General features: G+C 36.5%; 1 protein-coding gene across 25 annotated transcripts in view; it reads right to left on the bottom strand.

The window, feature by feature from the left end:
* Positions 1-19,528, bottom strand: part of S100PBP (S100P binding protein) — a 31,781-nt gene extending 12,253 nt beyond the window's left edge. Inside the window, exons 1-7 of one of the 25 annotated variants that reach the window (XM_039836946.1) lie at positions 19,419-19,495; positions 16,497-16,538; positions 15,667-15,797; positions 13,853-13,969; positions 11,775-12,622; positions 11,055-11,143; positions 9,695-9,801 (exon numbers count right to left, since the gene is read on the bottom strand). In XM_039836946.1, the coding sequence (XP_039692880.1) occupies positions 9,695-9,801; positions 11,055-11,143; positions 11,775-12,622; positions 13,853-13,871 (1,063 nt within the window). In that variant the 5' untranslated portion in view covers positions 13,872-13,969; positions 15,667-15,797; positions 16,497-16,538; positions 19,419-19,495. The other 24 variants (XM_039836949.1, XM_039836950.1, XM_039836951.1 and 21 more) reach the window with 24 other exon arrangements.
* Between the last annotated feature and the right edge of the window lie 162 nt (positions 19,529-19,690).

Genomic DNA, 19,690 nt, shown 5'->3' with positions numbered 1-19,690 from the left:
CAGTGCAGTAAGGCAAGAAATAAAAGGCTTATAGACTAGATAGTATTTGCAGATAATATTACCACGTTAACACAGAAAATTCTAAGAAACCTACTAAAAAGTTACCAAAAATGTTAGTTAGGAAAATTGGGCCTGATTATAGGACATAAGGTCAACATATAAAAATCAATTGTATATCTATCTATATACTAGCAATGACCATTTGAAAAGTGAAAAAAAAATCTTATCATTTATAATACCATAAAAAGCATAAGATATGTATGAAGAAATTTAACAAAATATGTATAAGACCTGTACAATAAAAGCTACAAAACACTTTTAAGAAAAATTAAAGACAACATAAATAGGGAAATGTATCCTGTTCATGGATCAGAAGGTTCAATATTGTTATGTCAATCCTCTCCAAACTGAACTGATACATTCAAAACAAACTCAATGAAATACCCAACAGGTGTTTTCAAACAAATGGAAAAACTGAAGCTGATTAAAAAAAGGAAAAACCAAAGAGCCAAAACAATTTCAAGACTTATTATAAAGTTACAGTAATCAAAACAGTGTAATATTGGCAATAGAATAGACATATATTTCAATGGAACAGAACAGAAACTTCAGAAATAGATCCATGTAAAGGATACTCTTTTCAATAAATGGTGCTAGAACAACTAGATATCCATATGTCAATAAAGAAAAAAGAAAAACGAAAAAGAACCTAAACCTCTGCTTTACAAAAACTATAAAAAGTAGTGTATCATTTTGGAAAACAATTTGGCAGTCTCTTGCAAAGTTAAACAAACACTATATGATTCAGCAATTCCACTCCTAATTATTTACCCCAGAGAAATGAAAACACATGTCCACACAAAAAGCTATATATGAATATTCATAGATGCTTTATTATTAATAGTCAAAAACTAGAAACAAATGTCCATCAACAAATGACTAAACTATGGTATACGAGGAAAAATTCAGCAGTAAAAGTATAGAATTACTGATACATGCAACAACATGATGAATATTTAAAAATTTATTCCAAATAAAAGAGGCCAAACACTAAAGAGCACTTACTGCATGATTTCATTTACATGAAACTCTAGAGCTAAAAACGAATCTAATCTATAGTGACCAAAAAGAAATTTGAGTCTTAGCCAGGGCTGAAGCAAGGACAGAAACAGACTGACTAGGATGGAGCATAAGGGAAATTTCTGGGGTAGTGGGAATGTTCTATGAATTTGATGGTCGTGATTTAACAGGTATATAAATTTGTCAAAACTCACTAAAATGTATACTTAAAATGGGTGCATATTAGTGAATGTAATGTATACCTCAATGAAGTTGATTTAAAAAAAAGTCAAGGTATACTTCTAGATAAACATAAGTTGGCTGCATGAGTTTATCTTCTTTGCTAACGTCCCTCACTAAATTAGAAAAGAAAGGTCAATGATCTTAGCAACCATTAAAGAAACAAGAAAGAGTAAATGAAACTCAGGTAAGCAGAAAAAAGGAAATAAATGTCAGAATGGAAATCAATGAAACAGAAAACAGAAAAAGAGAAAAATCAATGAAACAAAAGCTGGGGTTTTTTTGTTCTTTGGTTTTTTTTTTTTAAAGATTAATAATATTTATAAAACTTTTAGCCAGACTGATTAGAAGAGCAAATACAGACTACCAATACCAAGAATAGTAAAGACGACATCACTATAGATACTATATAAAAGGCTAATAAGGGAATATTAACTTTATGCCAATGCATTTAACAACTTAGATGAAATAATTCCTTGAAAGACTACCAACTCACTCAATAGAGATCAATTCTTCCGTAAACTCTTCCAGAAAACTGGAGAGGTGGGAACAGTTCCCAATTCATTCCATGAAGCCAGCATTCCTTTGATACTAAGACCAGACAATAAGATTACAAGAAAAATACAGACCAATAAATATCCCTTATGAAGATAGATGCAAAAATGCATCAACCCAACACTATTATTATAAGAATAATACTTTAAGACCTAGCATGGAATATATGACTGGGAATATGATTGGTTTAACACTGAAAAATCATAATTCTAATTAATAGACTTAAAAAACTATATGATGATCTCAGTAGATGCAGAGAAAAGTATTTAACAAAATCCAAAATCTAATAAAAATTAAAACTATATATAGGAAGGAACATCCTCAAGTTGATAGAGTATTCAAGAGAAACCTATAAGTAACATGATAATTAATAATAAAAGATTGTTTTCCTCCTAAGACCAGCAACAAGTTACTTGTATTACCTGTATTCGACATTGAACTAGAGGTTCTAAACAGTGCAATAAGGCAAGAAAAGTAAATAAAAGATGACATGATTGTATATGTAGAACCTTAAAGAATCCACAAAAAAGGTACCAAAACTAGAAAGTAAATTTAGCAAGGCTGTAGAATATAAGATCAATGTACAAAAATCAAGTAAATTTCTATATACTAGCAATAATAGGAGGATAGGAGAATAGGAGGAACTTGAATTCATACACTGTTTGTGAGAATATAAAATGATACAACCACATTGAAAGAGTGTGGTAGTTTCTTAAAAGTTAGACATAGATCTACCATATGACACAGTCATTTTACTCCTACATATTTGCTCAAGAAATGAAAGCATAGCCATATAAAGATTTGTACATAAATGTTCATAATAGCTATATTTACAATAGTCAAAAATTGGAAAGAACCCAAATATCCATTGATAAGTGAATGGATAAACAAATTGTACAGCTATATAATGGAATACTACTTAGCAATAAAAAATAAGCCCACCAACAAAATGATAAATTTCAAAATTATGATTCGAGAAAGAAGACAGGTTCAAAAAGAGTATATATTACATGATTCCATTTATATAAAACTCTGGAAATTACAAACTAATTTATAGTGACAGCACATCAGTGGTTGCATGGGGATTGAAGGGAGTAAGGTAAGGCTGAAGGGAGGAATTACAAAGGGGCACAAAGAAACTTTTGAGTGTGGTATGTTATCTTCATTGCAGTGATAATTTCATAGGTGTACGTATATCTCAAAATCCAACAGATTGTATACTTAATAAATCTGTGCATTTTGTTGTATTTTAACTAAAAAAAAAAAAAGATCCTGAGACAGCTAAGAAATCGGTTCATAAAATAAGAACATGTGAAAGAGAACAAAACAGGAAAGAACTCTTGGAAGTCATATATGTGAATGTAAAAATAAAGAAGTCAATAAAAGAAGAGAAACTATCCCAGAAAGTAGAATTAAAAGAGGCAGAACAAGGAGAGAAAAGATAAGAGACTTAGAAGATGAATCCTTTCAGTAACTATTTGCAGTTCCTTGAAGAGAGAAAAGATTATATGGGAGAAACAATTATGTAAGAAATAGAAGAAATTCTTAGAACTGAGAGATACATGCCCAGATTAAAAGGCCCAACTGAGTACCTAGCATAAAGAATGGAAAGATAAAGAAAAAGGAAGACGTGCATTAAGGTATCTCAATAATTAGTACAAATTTTCAAAATACAATAGAGAAGACTCCATGAACTTCCAGAGACAAAAAGACAGATGACACATAAAGGAATAAAAACGAAATTGGTACCAGAGTTCAGAGCAACACCGGATGTATGTCTTCAAAATTCTGAAGAAAAATGATTTTCAATCTAGAATTCTCTACCAAACTGTCAATCAAGTGTGAAAATAGAATAAAGACATTTCGGATATGGAGAGGCTCCCAAAATTTATCTCCAAGCACCATTTTTCAGAAATTCTCAGAGGATGTGCACCACTAAAACAAAAGATTAAGAAAGGAAGGAATGGGATCCAGGAAATAGGATTCAACCTAGGAAGGTAGCAAAGATAAATACTAGGATGATGGCTCTGTAGCAAGCCTAGAGAACAGGCAGTGCAGATTGCAACAATAATACAGACAGCTCTACAAAGAAGGTCTCCGGGAAAAATTTAAAAAGGAATTTATAGATCACTGCGTATGTTTGAGCATTTGCGGGAGGGGCAGGTGGGAACACTGATAAGGATTTAAGTTGCATTTGTAAAAAATTTAAGGATGAATTCATTCGTATTTTTAAAAATAAAAATGATTCAGGAAAGAAAATGAAACCATAGTATACTACTGGCTTTGCGGTCAACAATATTTACTTAAGTTTTAATACAACCATTAGAATAGCTACTATCAGAAAACATACAATAACAAGTGTTGGCAGAGATGTAAAGAAATTGGAACCCCTAGGCATTGTTGGTGGAGTTGTAAAATAGTGCAACCACTATGTCAAACAGTATGGAGTTTCCTCGAAAAATTAAAAGTAGAACTACCATATATGATCCAGCAATCCCACTTCTGGGTACATATCCAAAAGAATTGAAAGCAAGATCGTCAAGAGTTACCTTCACACCCATGTTCATAGCAGCACTATTCACAATAGCCAAGAGGTTAAAGAGACCCAAATGTCCAATGAAGGGTAAATGGATAAACAAAATGTGGTACATACATACAATGAGATATTATTCAGTCACAAAGAGGAAAGAAATTCTGGCACACTGTGAATGAACCTTGAGGAAATCCAAAAATCCTAAGTGAAATAAGCCAGTCACAAAACGACAAGTAATGTATGATTCCACTTATACGAGGTATCTAAAGTAGTCAAATTCATAGAAACAAAGTACAATAGTGGTTACCAGGAGCTTTGGGGAAGGGAAAAAGATTAGTTGTTTTTTTAATGGGTAGAGAGTTTGAGATTGTACAGATAAAAAATTTCTAGAGATGTTTCATAATGATGTGAATAAACACTACTGAACTATATACTTAAAAATGGTTAAGAAGGTAAATGTTATGTTTACCTCCAACAATTAAAAAAAAAGATTAATAGGGTCATGTCAGAAGACACAGGAGCCCACTTAAAAGAGATCGCATGAGTCAAATCTGGGACAAATCAAAAAGAATAGTAACTATAATTGATTATAATACACTGATGTAAAAAAATCCATGAATCAACAGTTATATTAAAAAAAAATCTTTATAAAGAATGCTAGCTAATAATTGTAGAAGAAACGATAGATTTAGAAAATCAGCATTTTCTACCCAACTCTCTATGTAGCAGCCGATTCAGATAAGGATCATCGATGACTACTCAAAACATTAGGTGAATTGCTGTGGAATGGGATATTCAAATGGTACGAAAGTATCACCCCACAGATGACTTACTAATTACAAAAGGGAAATGTACCTTACGATGGAGAAATGTGACAGTTAACGCTTTAATAAAGTGATCAAACTTAGCATCACTATTAGTGGAACAACCTATTATTAGGTGGTACCTCCTAATTTGATACAGGATGAATAGACAACAGTATCTATGAATTATTCCAGCCAAAAATGCTTAATCTGAATCGACTCCCACCTCTAGACCCAACTTCCAGTTTACAGGAAATACAGGTGATAGCAGAACAAATTAAATGACACCACAAGGAAACAAACAATTCAAAATGTGGGACAATCTACAAAACCAGTGACCTATATTAAGAGAGACTAAGGAGACAATAGTTAAACACGTGAACCTTGATTAGATCCTGTTTTAACAATTTACGAGACATTTTTGGGACTGGGGAAACTGGAATATGGTGTGGATATTAGATGATTTTAAGAAATTATGAATATAAACTGGCAATAAACATATAAAAAATGTTTAACCTCACTATTAGAACAAAATATGTTAAAATTTACCTATCAAATTGTGACAATAAAAAATACAATTTGTGGGGGCAGGACAATCTGGTAACATGTAACAAAAGTTTTTAAAATGTTTATATACTTTACCCAGCAACTCCACTTCTAGGCATTCATCCTATAGAAATAAGAGTTGTACATAAACATTTATTGACCAGAATGTTCACTGCTGCATTACCAATGAAAATGGACACAATCTAATTATCCAAGATGAAATAATAAATTATATAATACTTTGTAATCATTAAAAATCTTAATCTGAGATATTTAACATGGTAAAGTCTTTAAAACACCTTAAGTAAAAAGAAGAGAGTAGTTACTTTTTGTGATCCTAGAGGGCAGAACTAGGAACTACCACTAGAAATTACAGGGAAGTAGAGTTTGGCTCAAAGTAAGGAATAACTTTCTAACAACTAGAACTTTGAAAGCAATGAATGACCTCCTTCATGAGGCAATGAGTTTTGCACGATTAGAACTCTAAGCAAAGGCTAAATGGTCACCTGGCAAAGATACGTGGAATAGATTTATGTGTTAGAAGACTAATGAGAAGATATTAATGGTCCTTTTTCTACTCTAAGAACTTATAATTTCATATAAAGTTGTCCATTAGCTGGGATGTCAGGTAGTGGCTGGTAGTTCTTTGTAAATGCTATTAAAGAACCACATGGCACTAAACTAAAAAGAGATTACATCTGTATCAGAACAACAGAGTTAAAGGATGATTTATATTATTATATTTTGAATCAGTAATATATACATTATTGATAAAATGAAAGAAGATGATTAACCCAATGGAGAGGATTCAAACTGAATTGGCAGGAACTACACTGGACTCTGTTCCCTACTAATTTCTCTACATCTATTAAAGAACTTGAAAAGTTATACTTTGTCAAGTTGAAATAGCACTAAACATGTTCCCTCTTTATATATAAACAGAGAAGAGATGAAGACTATGCCCCCGTCACCACTGCAAAATGGTATACAAAATCTTTAAATTTTGGATATATGAATACTGGGCAGTGGGAAGTGACACACGAACTTACTATCACACTGGGTTCCTGGAAGACAGAAGCAAGCACTGGAAGCCTGTGAAATTTTTAGAAATGGTAATGTTGAAAATTCTTAAAATATTCAACTGTCAAAAAAGAATCTCCTAAAAGATGCACCTTTTAAAAAATAATCTTTTATTATGGAAAATTTCAAAAACACACAAGTGTATAATAGTATAATGAACCCCCACATACCCATCACTAAGCTTCATTTATCAACATTTTGTTAAAGCTGTTTCTTCTAATTTTCCAGGCTGGGTTTTTTGTTTTTGTTTTTAAGATTTAAAAACAAACACTTGACATCATACTATTTTACCTATAAAATTCTCAATATGAAAAATACGCTTTCTTGCTAATAATACTAAGTAGTCAATAAATATTGTTAGTTATTATGGCTAGGTGCTGTTTCATGCATTATACTTGTACTTACGTGTATTGTTTTCACAAAAGCTAAGTCTCGTTATTACCCCTATTTTACAAATGAGAAAACTGAGTTTTTATTGGTCCGAGGTCACACAGCCAGTAAGCAATGGTGCTTAGATATGAATCCAGAAGTTGTCTAGACTTTACACTCCCAACTACTAAAATATGCTGCCTTTCCTCTATACTAGTTATTCTATCTGTTCCTTATGGGATATAGATTAGATTGTTGTGATAAAATGGGAAAGAGACTGCTAAATAGGATAAGACAATGAAAAAGATGCTATAAATAAGCGCCTGCTCATTGCTTTTCTTGTGAAATGTTTTTTTCTAAATGCCCCAAATGAGAAAGAAAAATGTAACTGGATATGTCAGTGTCAACTGCCTAGGATATAAAAGAAAGTCACCTCATGGAGGAAAAAGCAATGATCAAGCTTCTTAAAGAGGCTGAATATAGACAAACTTCTTTTAATCTGCTCCTCCAATGACCTGGATAGTGTGGGAGGGTGGTCGGCGGGGGGAGTCTTTAGTTCTTCCAGACCTTTAAAATAGTTCAAACAAAGAGATCTCACAAATAGAGGGCTGAGCAATCAGTATAAGTAGTATCTGACTGCTTAATGAAATATCTGAGTAAAAAACAAAAGGACCAGGAATAAAAAGTTCTGACCAATGTTTCAAGAGTTATAAACCTTTCACTCACAGCTTTATAAAACAAAACAAAACAAAAAACTACTAAATAATTCAAGATATGTCAAAGAAAGGGGAGATTCCTCTTATCTTTGGCCAAAAAATTCTTCTAAAACTCTCCTTAGTGATCTTGGAATAATTGAACTAATTATCTTCTCTGTGGAGCCTACCTAGAGCATTCTCTTTCCCCATTTTCGCTCTCCCCAAACACAAACAGAAGGGCTCTTTCCTGCTCCTACTGTACATCATACATAACTCTATTAGAGCAGTAAACAATATTGCAGTGTAATTATCTTTTCCTTCTCCGGACTATCAATTCCCAGAGGGCCAAGATCATACTTTACTTCTCTTTACATTTCCAATCCCTAATCTTCAAACCTAGCACTACTGAAAGTACTCAAGAAAGGTTTGCTGAATGAATAAAGAAGCTACAGATGACAGATCTTTGTGAGAAGGAATTCTTTTATCAGTATCTTTCTGTTATCAATGGGGCAATCTGAACTCTGGCGTTGCCCCAGCGGCATGGGGTGGTTCTCAGTTCTTCACTGCCAACGCAGCAAAGAATTACAGGTCAGCGAGATTTCTAAAAAGATTTATTACAAGCATATTTTAGAAGGAGACAGGCCACATTAAGGAAGGCTGTAGCCCTGTGAACTTTGGGAAGTGAAAAGATAAAAATAGAGTATGCTCCAAGGGAAGAGCGGATTCTCAGCAAAGAGGGCTGTAACAATCCTCTCTGGGAAAGTCTATTATGGCCACAATGGGTGGTTACAAAGGCGTTCCTAAATGACTGGCACGTGAAGTAATTCTGATGGACATTTGACTGCTATATAACTCCCTGCCTAATGTGCATGCAGTTACCCAGAATTCAATCTGTTATAATTAGATTCACGAACTTATAGGCACAGGAATAATATTATAATGATGGTATGATGAGGCTGAAGTTGTGGGCAGGTTAGGGTATGACCTTCTGCACAAGTGTCTGTGGCCGGATTAAACCAGCTATACATTTATGGCCCTCCGGTCCTTTCTCTCTCAGGATGCAGGAGTGATTCTTTAACTACAAATGGGGTGTTCTTTGGGCAGTCTTTGGGTGGTCTCTGGGCTGAGCCTTCATTCCTTTGTTCCCATCACTCATGTCTAACTCTCTAACATATCTAACCAATGCACCTTCGGTACAGCCCACAAGTTTTTTAGTTGTTTTCCCATCAGCCAATAGTTCTGGATGAATGATAACATGAACTATAGTCTCTTGAGGACTGGAGAAAGAATCTAGCCAGTTTGGTTTGCAATAGGTTTTAATGAACTAGGGATGACTAGGCCTGAAGAATCTCAAGGTAGCCAAAGCCTTTCGAGAGCTTTTATTTAGATGCCAAGATGCGGGATGGAATTTGAAATGCCTGCTTTTTTACATTTAAATGCTAAAGACAATAGGAAAAATAAACAATTCCAAATAAAAATCAATGATTATTAAGGAGTGCCTGATCATCCACCTCGACTACTTTTCAGACAAAAAATCCCTAGCAAAAAAGTACCGTTCTGGTTATAGCTCTCAGCCATGGGAAGGTACTCTTAATGTACTGGTATGAGTCTCTTTGGACCCCTAATACTGGTTAGCCCAGCCACTTTGAGGAGCATTTGGGTAGGCAATTCCTTAAAGTGAAAATTTTGGGAAGAAAGTTATCTTTCTTATTGGTTAAGAAAATTCAAAATAATCTCCCAGTTTAAGCTATATTACACTGGGAAAAAAACGTCCCATCACATTTTTACATGCTATTATTTGGTTACCGTGTTACCTTGGTTATTAGAGTCCACTGGGCCTTCTATATGAGCAAAGACATTCTTGAGATAAATTTGCTTCTTCTGTTCTAGATCTGATTGTGAAAATGTCGGCACATTAGTCCTTGAACAAAACAAACCAGGAGAAAAAAACAGTCCATTAGAATCATGAGTATAATGCTTTCTTGAGAGAAGTTATATACTGCTAATCAATTAGAACTTCCAGAGGCAAAATACGAAGAACCAGTGACAGAAAATAATGTTAGTCACATAATATGAAGCTAAAATAAAATATGGAATTGAGAGAAAAAAGGAGAAATATATACAATCTCCCATTAACAAGGCATAGGAAAGTGAAGACTACCTAGTATCTCAAGAGTTTGTTGAGTAATTCAAGGTTAGTCAGAAAATAGCTAACTTCATAAAGCCACAGAAAAACTGATAAGGACCAAAAAAAAAAAAAACTCCAAAAACCAAAACCAAACAAAACAAACAGCTGAATCTGGCAGTTAGAACATTGGTGACCTTGGCAAGAACAATGCCTGGCCCTTGCTCATACTGACTGTACTATACTGAGGAGTCTGTGGATGAGAATATTGAGAAAGTCAATTTATTACTGTTCCAAGTAGCCTGGCTTGTGTTCTATGGTATAATTTCCATTGTAAGCAATTTAGTTTCCCTTAAATTCTGCAAACAAAGAAAAACAAAACAAAACGAGAATTGAGGTGATAGTCAAAGGGGATTTTAGCCTTATATTTTAAATTTTCAAAAGCAGAATAAATGTATTATCTGTGTAATCAAAGATTCTTTTTAAAAATCTTATTGTAACGAAGCCAATGTGGCTTAACCTAAAAAACAGCTTTGCTAACTGAAAAGGCCCACGTAGAGACACTGCCATCTCCTGGCAACAAGAGCATAGATTGAAAAGGTGACCCAAATCTTCAACCTCTATAAAAATTTTTCCCCAAGGACAGTTGTATGCAAGTTGGGAGAGATAACTAAATGCTTTTCTAGTTATATTTTAACAATTTTGTTAAAAATTATTCTAACCTCCTACCATATGTGATCAGGCTTTCCCAAACATAGGAAAAGAAATCTTGCGTTTACACAGTGCTTTCAATAACGTCTTTTTTGCTCTTCAAAATAATCCTGTGAGGCAGCCGAGAAGGCATCATTAGCCTTGTTTTATTGATAAACTGAGTTCAGAGATTATTTGACTTGCCCAAGGTCACACAGCTGGCTATTGGTGGTCCTAAAACTTCAAGTATGCTTGCTCTTGGTACAGAGTTTTTTGTCCACACTACAAGGAAACTGAGGAGGGAAAGAAAGAAATTCAAGAGAACCAAAAGAAACTAGAATATTTCATTATACTGTTACCTCGTTTTGGCTTGCAGAACAGGAATGACTTTGCCTAGTCTTCTCTCAGGGGCTTTCAGTTTCCCAGAATCCTTGTCAAGAACATCCTGCTTTTTTTTCAGAGCAGAAGGAAAGATGATCCTTAGTTATAATAACTGAGCATACTATTTATGAAAATATTCTTAAACTAAAGGCCTCAAAATTTATCCTTGACCCCCCAACTGTATACCAAGAACAATGGTGGGTGCTTTAACTGAGATTGGTGACTGTAATCTTAAGGAAAAAAAAGAACCCTAAGCAGTAGGGGTTATTAATCACATTTGGCAGAAAGGGAATCAGGCTCAAAGAGGTTAAGTAAATTGTCCAAGATTTTTCAGCTCTTCCAAGGCTAACTCAGAGCTGGTGCTATATCTCATACAGCAATATAACTAAAGATTGAGACTTAGGCTACAGCCCAAAGGAAAAATAACAGTAAAATCATCTGTAATTATTCAATAAGTAATAATTTAATATCATGTGCATTACTGTTAATATATTATTTTATTAATCTTTACTATATCATGAAATATTATTTATTCCAACTTATAGATAAGAAATGTGAAGGAAGAGAGGCGCTAAACAATTTGTTAAGGGTGTCAGTGCTCGACAGGATTCAAACCCCAATTTGTCTAAATACAAAGCTCTGCTATTCAGCTTCTGAATGAAAATGTTTTTCTATTCATCTTGAAATAATATACTTACGTTGTTTGATGAGCTGGAAACGACTGGATACTTCATCTCACAACTTGATTTATGTGATCCATTTCTCCAGGATGACCCCATATTAGGAGTCTCTGAATGGTTCAAGATCTGAGAGGATACAGGTTTAAGTTTCTTACTGTCAGGCATACTTTTATCAGAGGCAGTTTGTTGAAAGTTATTGTTTGGAGAAGGGAGCAGAGGCCCATCCCAGGTAGAGTTATCAAGGCTGATCTCTTCAGATTCAGTGCAAAGTTTGCTCTTATTTGGGCTAAGACCATCTTCTCTCATCTCTTCTCCAAGGGGAGAGGGTTTTTCAATATCTTTGGAGGTATCAGTCTTGTCCTTATCAAGCACAGCATCACAAACTGTTGGATCAAATGGTGCAACAACTGTTAATTTTACCGGATGCTTTTCTAGTACAGAGTGTCTGTTTAATGGTTTAGTAGGAGTTGGTCCACTACCAACTGATGTACTTAGTTGAGGTAATTTGAAGAGGCCGGGAGTCTCAGCTACTGGTCCCAAACTGTACAACAAATTTTTCTCTTGTGGAGTGTCAGGCAGAATTTGACTTTCTCTCCTTCCCTTCTCAACATGACTGCTGTCATCTTTAAGCAACCCTCCTCCACAAGAAAAGTGCTTATTTGATTGGTCATCATCCTTCAATAGCTCCTGAATCTCTTCCTCCGTGAAACTGAGATGGTCATCATCTTCTTCTCCATCAGACAACTCCAGCAAGGAGTCATCCAATTCATCCTCATCTGAGGAATCCCAAGAAAATGGAGCATTGTCTTTAGGCAAGACAGAGGTACCAGAAGACTGTTCAGAAGGCATTAGTGAGCACATCATATCTGGAGAAATAAAAGGCGGTTTTGCTGAGGAACAGGAAATAACTTTTACCAACTCTAATCTGCTCTATAGAATGGTGGCATCTTAATATTTCAAATTGCACTGTGACCTGTAACATAAAAAATCATGTAAAAATATTTAACCTCACCAGAAACATGGAAATCCATATCAGAATAATCAGATACTTTTTTTCCAATCAATATGGTAACACTTAAGATGACATGATAATCTAGGTTGGTGGGGATGTGAGAAAAAGCACCCTATACACTATCAGTGAGGATATAAGTCAGCACAATATTTTGTGGAGAGTAATTTGGCAGTACCATTGGACCCAGTAATTTCACTTCTGGAAGTTTAACCTACCGAAATACCCATACAAATGCACATGGATATATTTATAAGGATGTCCAAAGCAGCATTATGCAAAATAGCCAAATACTGGAGACAACATAATTGTCCATCACCAGAACAGTACAGTAAAATCATGGTACATTCAAGCTATATACTATTTACACCTATAGTAGTCTCTCCTTATCTGCTGTTTCACTTTTCACTGTTTCAGCTACCTGAGGTTTCAGTTACCCAAAGTCAAGCAAGTTTCAAAAATGTTAAATAGAAAATTACAAAAATAAACAATTCTTAAGTTTTAAATCACACACCGTTCTGAGCAGCATGACCAATCTCACACCATCCCACTGTCCTGTCCAGAACATGAACATCCCTTTGCCCAGTATATATCCATGCTGTGTACACTACCTTCCCATTAGTCACTTAGTAGCCATCTGTTATCAGATCAACTGTCATGGTATCACAGTGCTTGTGCTCAAGTCGCCCTTATTTTAATAATGGCCCCAGAGCACAATAATGATGTTGGCAATTCAAGTATCGTAAAGAGAACTGTAAAGTGCTTCCTTTAAGTGAAAAAGAATGTATATATAGGAAAAAACATAGTATACAGAGGGTTAAGTACTATCTGCAGTTTCAGGCATCCAGTAGGGGTCCTGGAACATATCCTCTGTGGATAAGTGGGGACTACAGTATTTAAATACACAATGAAGTAGACCTGTAATATACTGTCATGGAATAATATCCACCACATACCAACAAGACAAATATATATTATGTAAAATGTTTAAATTTTCAGTTTACACTTTTTAGAAAAACAAACATATTACTTGTGAAATTCAAAAAATAATAATAAACTTTAAGAACACAAGAATTGTCTTCCATACTGTGTGGAGCTGCTGGCATGATCTCTGCCTTTGCCACGAGACCAAATGGAAAAAGGTTTCAGCTCCTGCTAGCTGTTCCTTTCAGGAGACTTGTCAAAATGATTGACTCCCACCTTCCTGCAGGCATAAAGAAAATTAGAGGATCTTCTCATCACTTTCAACTCCACTAATTACAAAGTCAACTGTATTATGCTTTAAGGTGCTCCATGTATTAATTTTGATCTTGATTTTTTTTTAAATACCAGAAAGTTGGATTTTGAGTCAAGAACATCCTTCAGAGGAAAAATTATGCAACCAAGGAACTAGTTTTGTTGCAATAATTTACTTTCTTGAGAGTATCATTTGCTCTAGTAGGATGAATACTGGCTTGGGAGTCCAAAGACTTGGATTGTAGTCGTGGTTCTGTCAATAACAAGCTATGATAATTTGGGCAAGCCAACTTAACCATTTGGACTTGCTTCCTCATTTATAAAATGGGGAAGAGATGGAAAATGGAGACTAGGCAATGTCTAATTTCACCAAGATCTAAAAGTTAATCATGACCACACATACAAAAGTTTCATTTTCAATATATATATAAATGCAAAGAACGAGTCTAAAAAACACAAACACAAAATTGATGAATGCTATCACCTGTGGGGAGACTGAGAGAAGTCAAGGGGAGCATTTAGTCAGTAATACTTAACTTTTCTACTTGAATATTTATATATTACTTGTTTAACTAAAACCTAGTTTTTAAACAGCTAATGATTGATCTGTAATTATTTTCCAGATGGGAAAGGTGATAGAAAGCTATCACATGTAACATGTGAGAAGCTACAAGAAACGCTTAAACACTAAACTCAATAATTTGGAAAATTTCTTATAGTCCTTTAACTGTGAATTTTCCCCTCTCTAGTTCCCTCCATACCACACCCCGAATTTTAGCTTTAGTTTGTGCATTCTTTCAGAAAACATTCCCGAGCTATCATCACACGGCACTAAGCTAGATAATAGGTTTCTATATGATTTCTAAGAAATAAAGATGTGGTTTCCACCCTCAAGGAATGTATAATCTTGCCAGTGAGACAACATTTAAAGATATACACCAATATGAGGAAATATAAAATGGTATGGAAATAAAGTTCTGGAGAAAAAGAAAGGTAGGGATTACAGAATTTTAAAATTTGTAATGCACAGCATGGTGACTACAGTTAACAATACTGTATTTTATTCCTGAAAGTTGTTAATAGATCTTAAAAGTTCTCATAAGAAAAAAATGAGAACTATCTTATATATGTTAACTAAACTTATTGTGGTGATCATATCACAATATGTACATATATCAAACCATTATGTTATACACCTTAAACTAATACAAAACTGGGGGAGGAATAAATAAAAGGAAAAAGAAGGAAACTAGTTCAACTTACTCATCTTAGAAATGAAGTGGGACAAAAAGGGAAGAAATATTAAGCACCTATTATAAAGCAGGCACTATGAGTTATTTTACAACTCCAATTTAATCCTACAACTTAATTCTGTAACAGATCTTACCAAAGAAATGAAGGTCCATACATTGGAATTGGTCCAAACATTGCAAATGGACCAAATAAGGTCCATACATTGCAAATGGCTGATGTGTCTTAAACTTACAGCTGCTGATTTTTTTCTCTTATTTTACCAGCAACTGTTGTGAGAGAGTTCCAGGCACTGAAGCAGGTGCCTCTATGGAAAGAAAAGTAATTTCTCTACCCAAGGACTGAACTTTTTATAGTTATTTCTTTCTGAAGCAGTAAGAAACAAAGTTTACTTTTGGAAAAAAATTTTTTTACCTAAAGTCTGTGGCTGTCAAGCACAAGTATCACAGGCACTGGGGTTAAGCAGCAACATTTCTGAGAAGCCCTTTTTGAGCCAATACCCCCACTCTCACTCCAACTCCTTCCAAAAGGTCTAGTCCAAGCACCTGCTTGATCAAATGAAGAGTTCAATAGATTTTCACCCTTGCGAAACTAAAGTTTGGAGGAATAAAGTAACAACCAAGTACACAAAACTAGTAATTGTTGAACAAAGATCCAAAGGCAATGTTTTTTCTTGTTTTTGTTTTGTTTTTTTTTCCCAATCACCCTTGCCCAGGGTCAGTCAGCAAATGGGAAAGCCTTCTACATTCACTACATTCTCTAATGTATATGAAAGATTTTGGTGCCTTGGCAAAAATAATTTAAGCCACCTTATTATGCAAAGCCTTCCCTTGACTTCCCAGCCAGAATGGAAGAACAAGAGAAATACCCCTGAATGTGATCTAACTTCACTGGAAGAAAAATATCATTACTATACTGTGCACCCAGAAAACCAATCAATATCCTTCACAACCACTGAAAGCATCAATTCCTATGCCACACAACGTCCAGGAGCACAGGACTGGCTCTTCTGAGTGTCTCTTCAATAAGTCTGGGAGCAAAAGCTTGCAAAATACCATACACATATAATTTTTAACTTGTACAAATCATTCTCTTCATAATTTTATTTCCTCATTTTTAAATAGTTTAATTAAAAACATACAAAAATAACGTAAATGCATAATGAAACTCCCACATACCCATTACCCAGCCCCAACAACTTTCAGCCCATAGCTAATATTGCCCCATGCACCTCCCCTCTTTACCGGATTATTTTGAAGCAAATCCCAGGCATCACATCAGTTTATCTGTAAATAACAAGAATTCCTTATCATATAATATCCACTTTAGATTTCCAATTATTGTCATAATTTTTTAAAGATTTTTAAAAAAATCAGTATCCAAATAAGGCCCATACATGGCAATTGGCTGACAGGTCTTGTACTTTAATATATATATTTTACATTTTCCTTGTAATTTATTTGTTAAAGAAATGATACCAAAATTGTACTTGGATACATACATATGTCATTAAATTAAAATATGCATAGGAATAAGAAACAACAAATCCAGGATAGTGGTTACCTCTGGTTGTGGGGAGGGAAGAGGAATGACAAGGAAGAATAAGAGCTTCAATTCTATCTGTAATGTTTTATTTCTTAAAAAAAGAAAAAAAAATACCTAAAACATGGCAACAAAAGATAAAGCTGAATGGTGAGTATAATGGTATTCATTACTATCTCACTTCCTATAATTTTTATATGCTTGAAATATTTGATAATAAAAACATTTTAAATTAGATGTTAGTGGGGAAAGATATGATGATTACATTCTGGTTTCAAATGTCCTCTCCTATAAAATAAGGACCATCATAGTACCTCAAGGAGTTGCTGGAAAAAATAAATGAGATCATGAATATAAAGTGCTTAGCACAATGTAAAAGCTAAATAAGTAGTGGCTCTACTTATTATTTCACCCCACCCTCATCACCTCCTTGACTCCTGAAGAGACTAAAGAGAAGCAAAGGAATGGTAGGAAAAAAGAGTGCTAAACTGGTAAGGAATTTCCCTAGTCCTTGCTTGTTAAGAAATTATCTGGTATGCTCTAATCTCTTCTAGTTTAACCCAGCATTCAACCACATTGTCACGAAAGACCAGGCAGTACAGACATCTGAAATATCAGGCAAATTCTGCAAATTAATGGTCACTGAATTATCTTGTAAAGAGAAACTAAATTAAAATTCAGAGACCTCAGAAATTCACATGAAATCTTTGAACCTCAATACAGATGAGAACACTCATCTGAAAAATGGGGAATTATTTGGTTAACTTCAAACACATATTATCATGAGGATCAAATGAGGGCATGTTTATGAAAGCACTCCAAACCTAAAAGCCCTATACTAATGAAAGTTGATATTTAATGAATTGGGGGTGGGGGATCTCTGATAAAACTGAAGTTCTAAAGTGAAGTTCCACAAGAGAGCCTTAGTATCTCTCTGCCATTCTACCATCACCTGCCTTTTTTGGCACTTGCTTTGTAACCTCCACCTAAAATATGAAGATCTCTTTATTTTTAAAGGAAGAATATTTTTCCCATCACCCAAGTCTGTCTCTTAATTTCTCTGCTCCCCATCCCTCTGTGACCCTATTCTGTCCTTCCACGTCTAATCTGTCCACCCCCTTCTTCACACTTCAGTTTACCACGCCCTCGCTCTGTTCTCTAACCTCCTGGTTGCAACCTCAGAAACTGGTTCCCTTTCTATTTTTATCATACCTAAGAAACCTATTTGCCTTAGAGCACAAAGCTTTATTCGGGCCACTGAAAATGGCAACGGCAGACAACCCCATATCCCTCTTTCAAGGCTCTAAAACAAAGACCATTAATTACCAAACTGGATCTGATAGATATGACCAAGGGCAAGGATTATTTCCAAGGGACAGAATTCTCCCACTGGCCTTTGATTTCCAACTTTTCCCAAATGCAATACATGTGAGGCACACTGCACAAAAGGAACTCAGTAGGCTTTACCACTCCATAAAAGGGGCATAACGTTTAAACAAAATCAAAGTGAACTGAAATTATCTGTAAGACTTGTGCAACCCTCTTTGAGGTAACTGGAAACGCTGTAGGACAGAAAAATCCAAGGCTGGAAACATCTGCTTTAAGTAACATTTCATTTTTAATGGCCCCAGGACTACTCCCACATGGGCATAGGAGACCAAACATTACTAAGCTGCAACACCGCGTTTCTTTTTAAAAAATAATTTAGGTTTTCTAAAGCTTGGAGTCTCTAACACGTCCACAAGAAACTGGAGGTCAGGTGGGGGTAGCAGGTGGGCAATTCAATCACTTCTTGGCCCGCTCCAGGGCCCACCCTGCGTGCCAACTACCTTCCCTCTAGCCCAGGGAGGGAACCGGCGGCGCCGCCAGTTTTAGAGAGCCGGGAGAAAGGGTGGCCCAATCCCACCCTTCGAGGGATGCCGCCTGACCTGCACGCCTTTAGAAATACAACAGCCGGCAGCACAGCATCGCCTCGGGGCAGGGCCTTCGCACTTCCCTCTTCCCTCCTCCGAAAAGACCAAGAATTCCCGCCTCCCCGTGGAAGGCGGGAGAAGCTTGGGCTTGATCCCTACCCCTCCCCCAGCAGGGGCAAAACTGCCCGTCCGCAGTCTAGCGTGGGTACCCCTCTTTCTGAGGATGGCTGCCCACATCCACACCGCAGCAGGACGAAAGCCCCCACTCTCCCGAGGGGCGGGTCACCTCCTCCCCACAACATCCAGGCGCGGCGGAAAGACCGCGATCTCCTCCCTAGCTACACCCTTCCCCGAGTGGGGCAGGGGGCAGCGGCATCGTCCACCCACCTACACATTCATTCCCCTCACCCCTACTGGGCAGGGAGAACCGACGTAGCTCCCTGCCTCTCAGACCGCCAAACAGCCTCCCTTTTCTTCAGCAGGGTGAGGGGCACCTATCGCCCGCCAACGTGGGGGTGGGGGCAGGAAAATTCTTCCCCTCCCGCCGCCATCACCTCGGGAACGAAAACGAGCCCTTCTCCCAGCAGGGTGAGGGCCTCCCAACCCCTCAAAGGGGCGGACGGCGTGCGCAACCCCTTGAAGAAGCAACAGGCGCCCCCGTCCCCCTCCCAGCCAGGGAATGCCGACCCCCTCGTCCTTTCCGCTCTTCACCTCCGGAAGCCGGGCCGAAACCTAGGCGAAAGACCGCGCCTCACTCCGCCCCCTGCGCCATTTTATCGCCCCCCTCCCCGACCTCCCCTACCCGAAGCTGCGGGGCCAGCGCCAGGGGTAGGGCAAACAGGCAGTGATTGGCAGGAAACCGCCCCGCCTCTGGGGGGGTGCCCCCGCGCAGGCGCTGCGACCCCGCCCTGCGTACCGCCTACCGCGACTCTTGGCTCCACCCCTTCTCGTCTCATCGACCCTCTCGGCTCTCCGTTGCTTTA

Source organism: Pteropus medius, unplaced genomic scaffold (genome assembly GCF_902729225.1).
Source record: "Pteropus medius unplaced genomic scaffold, Ma_sr-lr_union100, whole genome shotgun sequence".
NCBI classification, from domain to species: domain Eukaryota; kingdom Metazoa; phylum Chordata; class Mammalia; order Chiroptera; family Pteropodidae; genus Pteropus; species Pteropus medius.
Note: the sequence above shows the minus strand (reverse complement) of the source record. Positions and strands in the feature narration are given on the sequence as shown.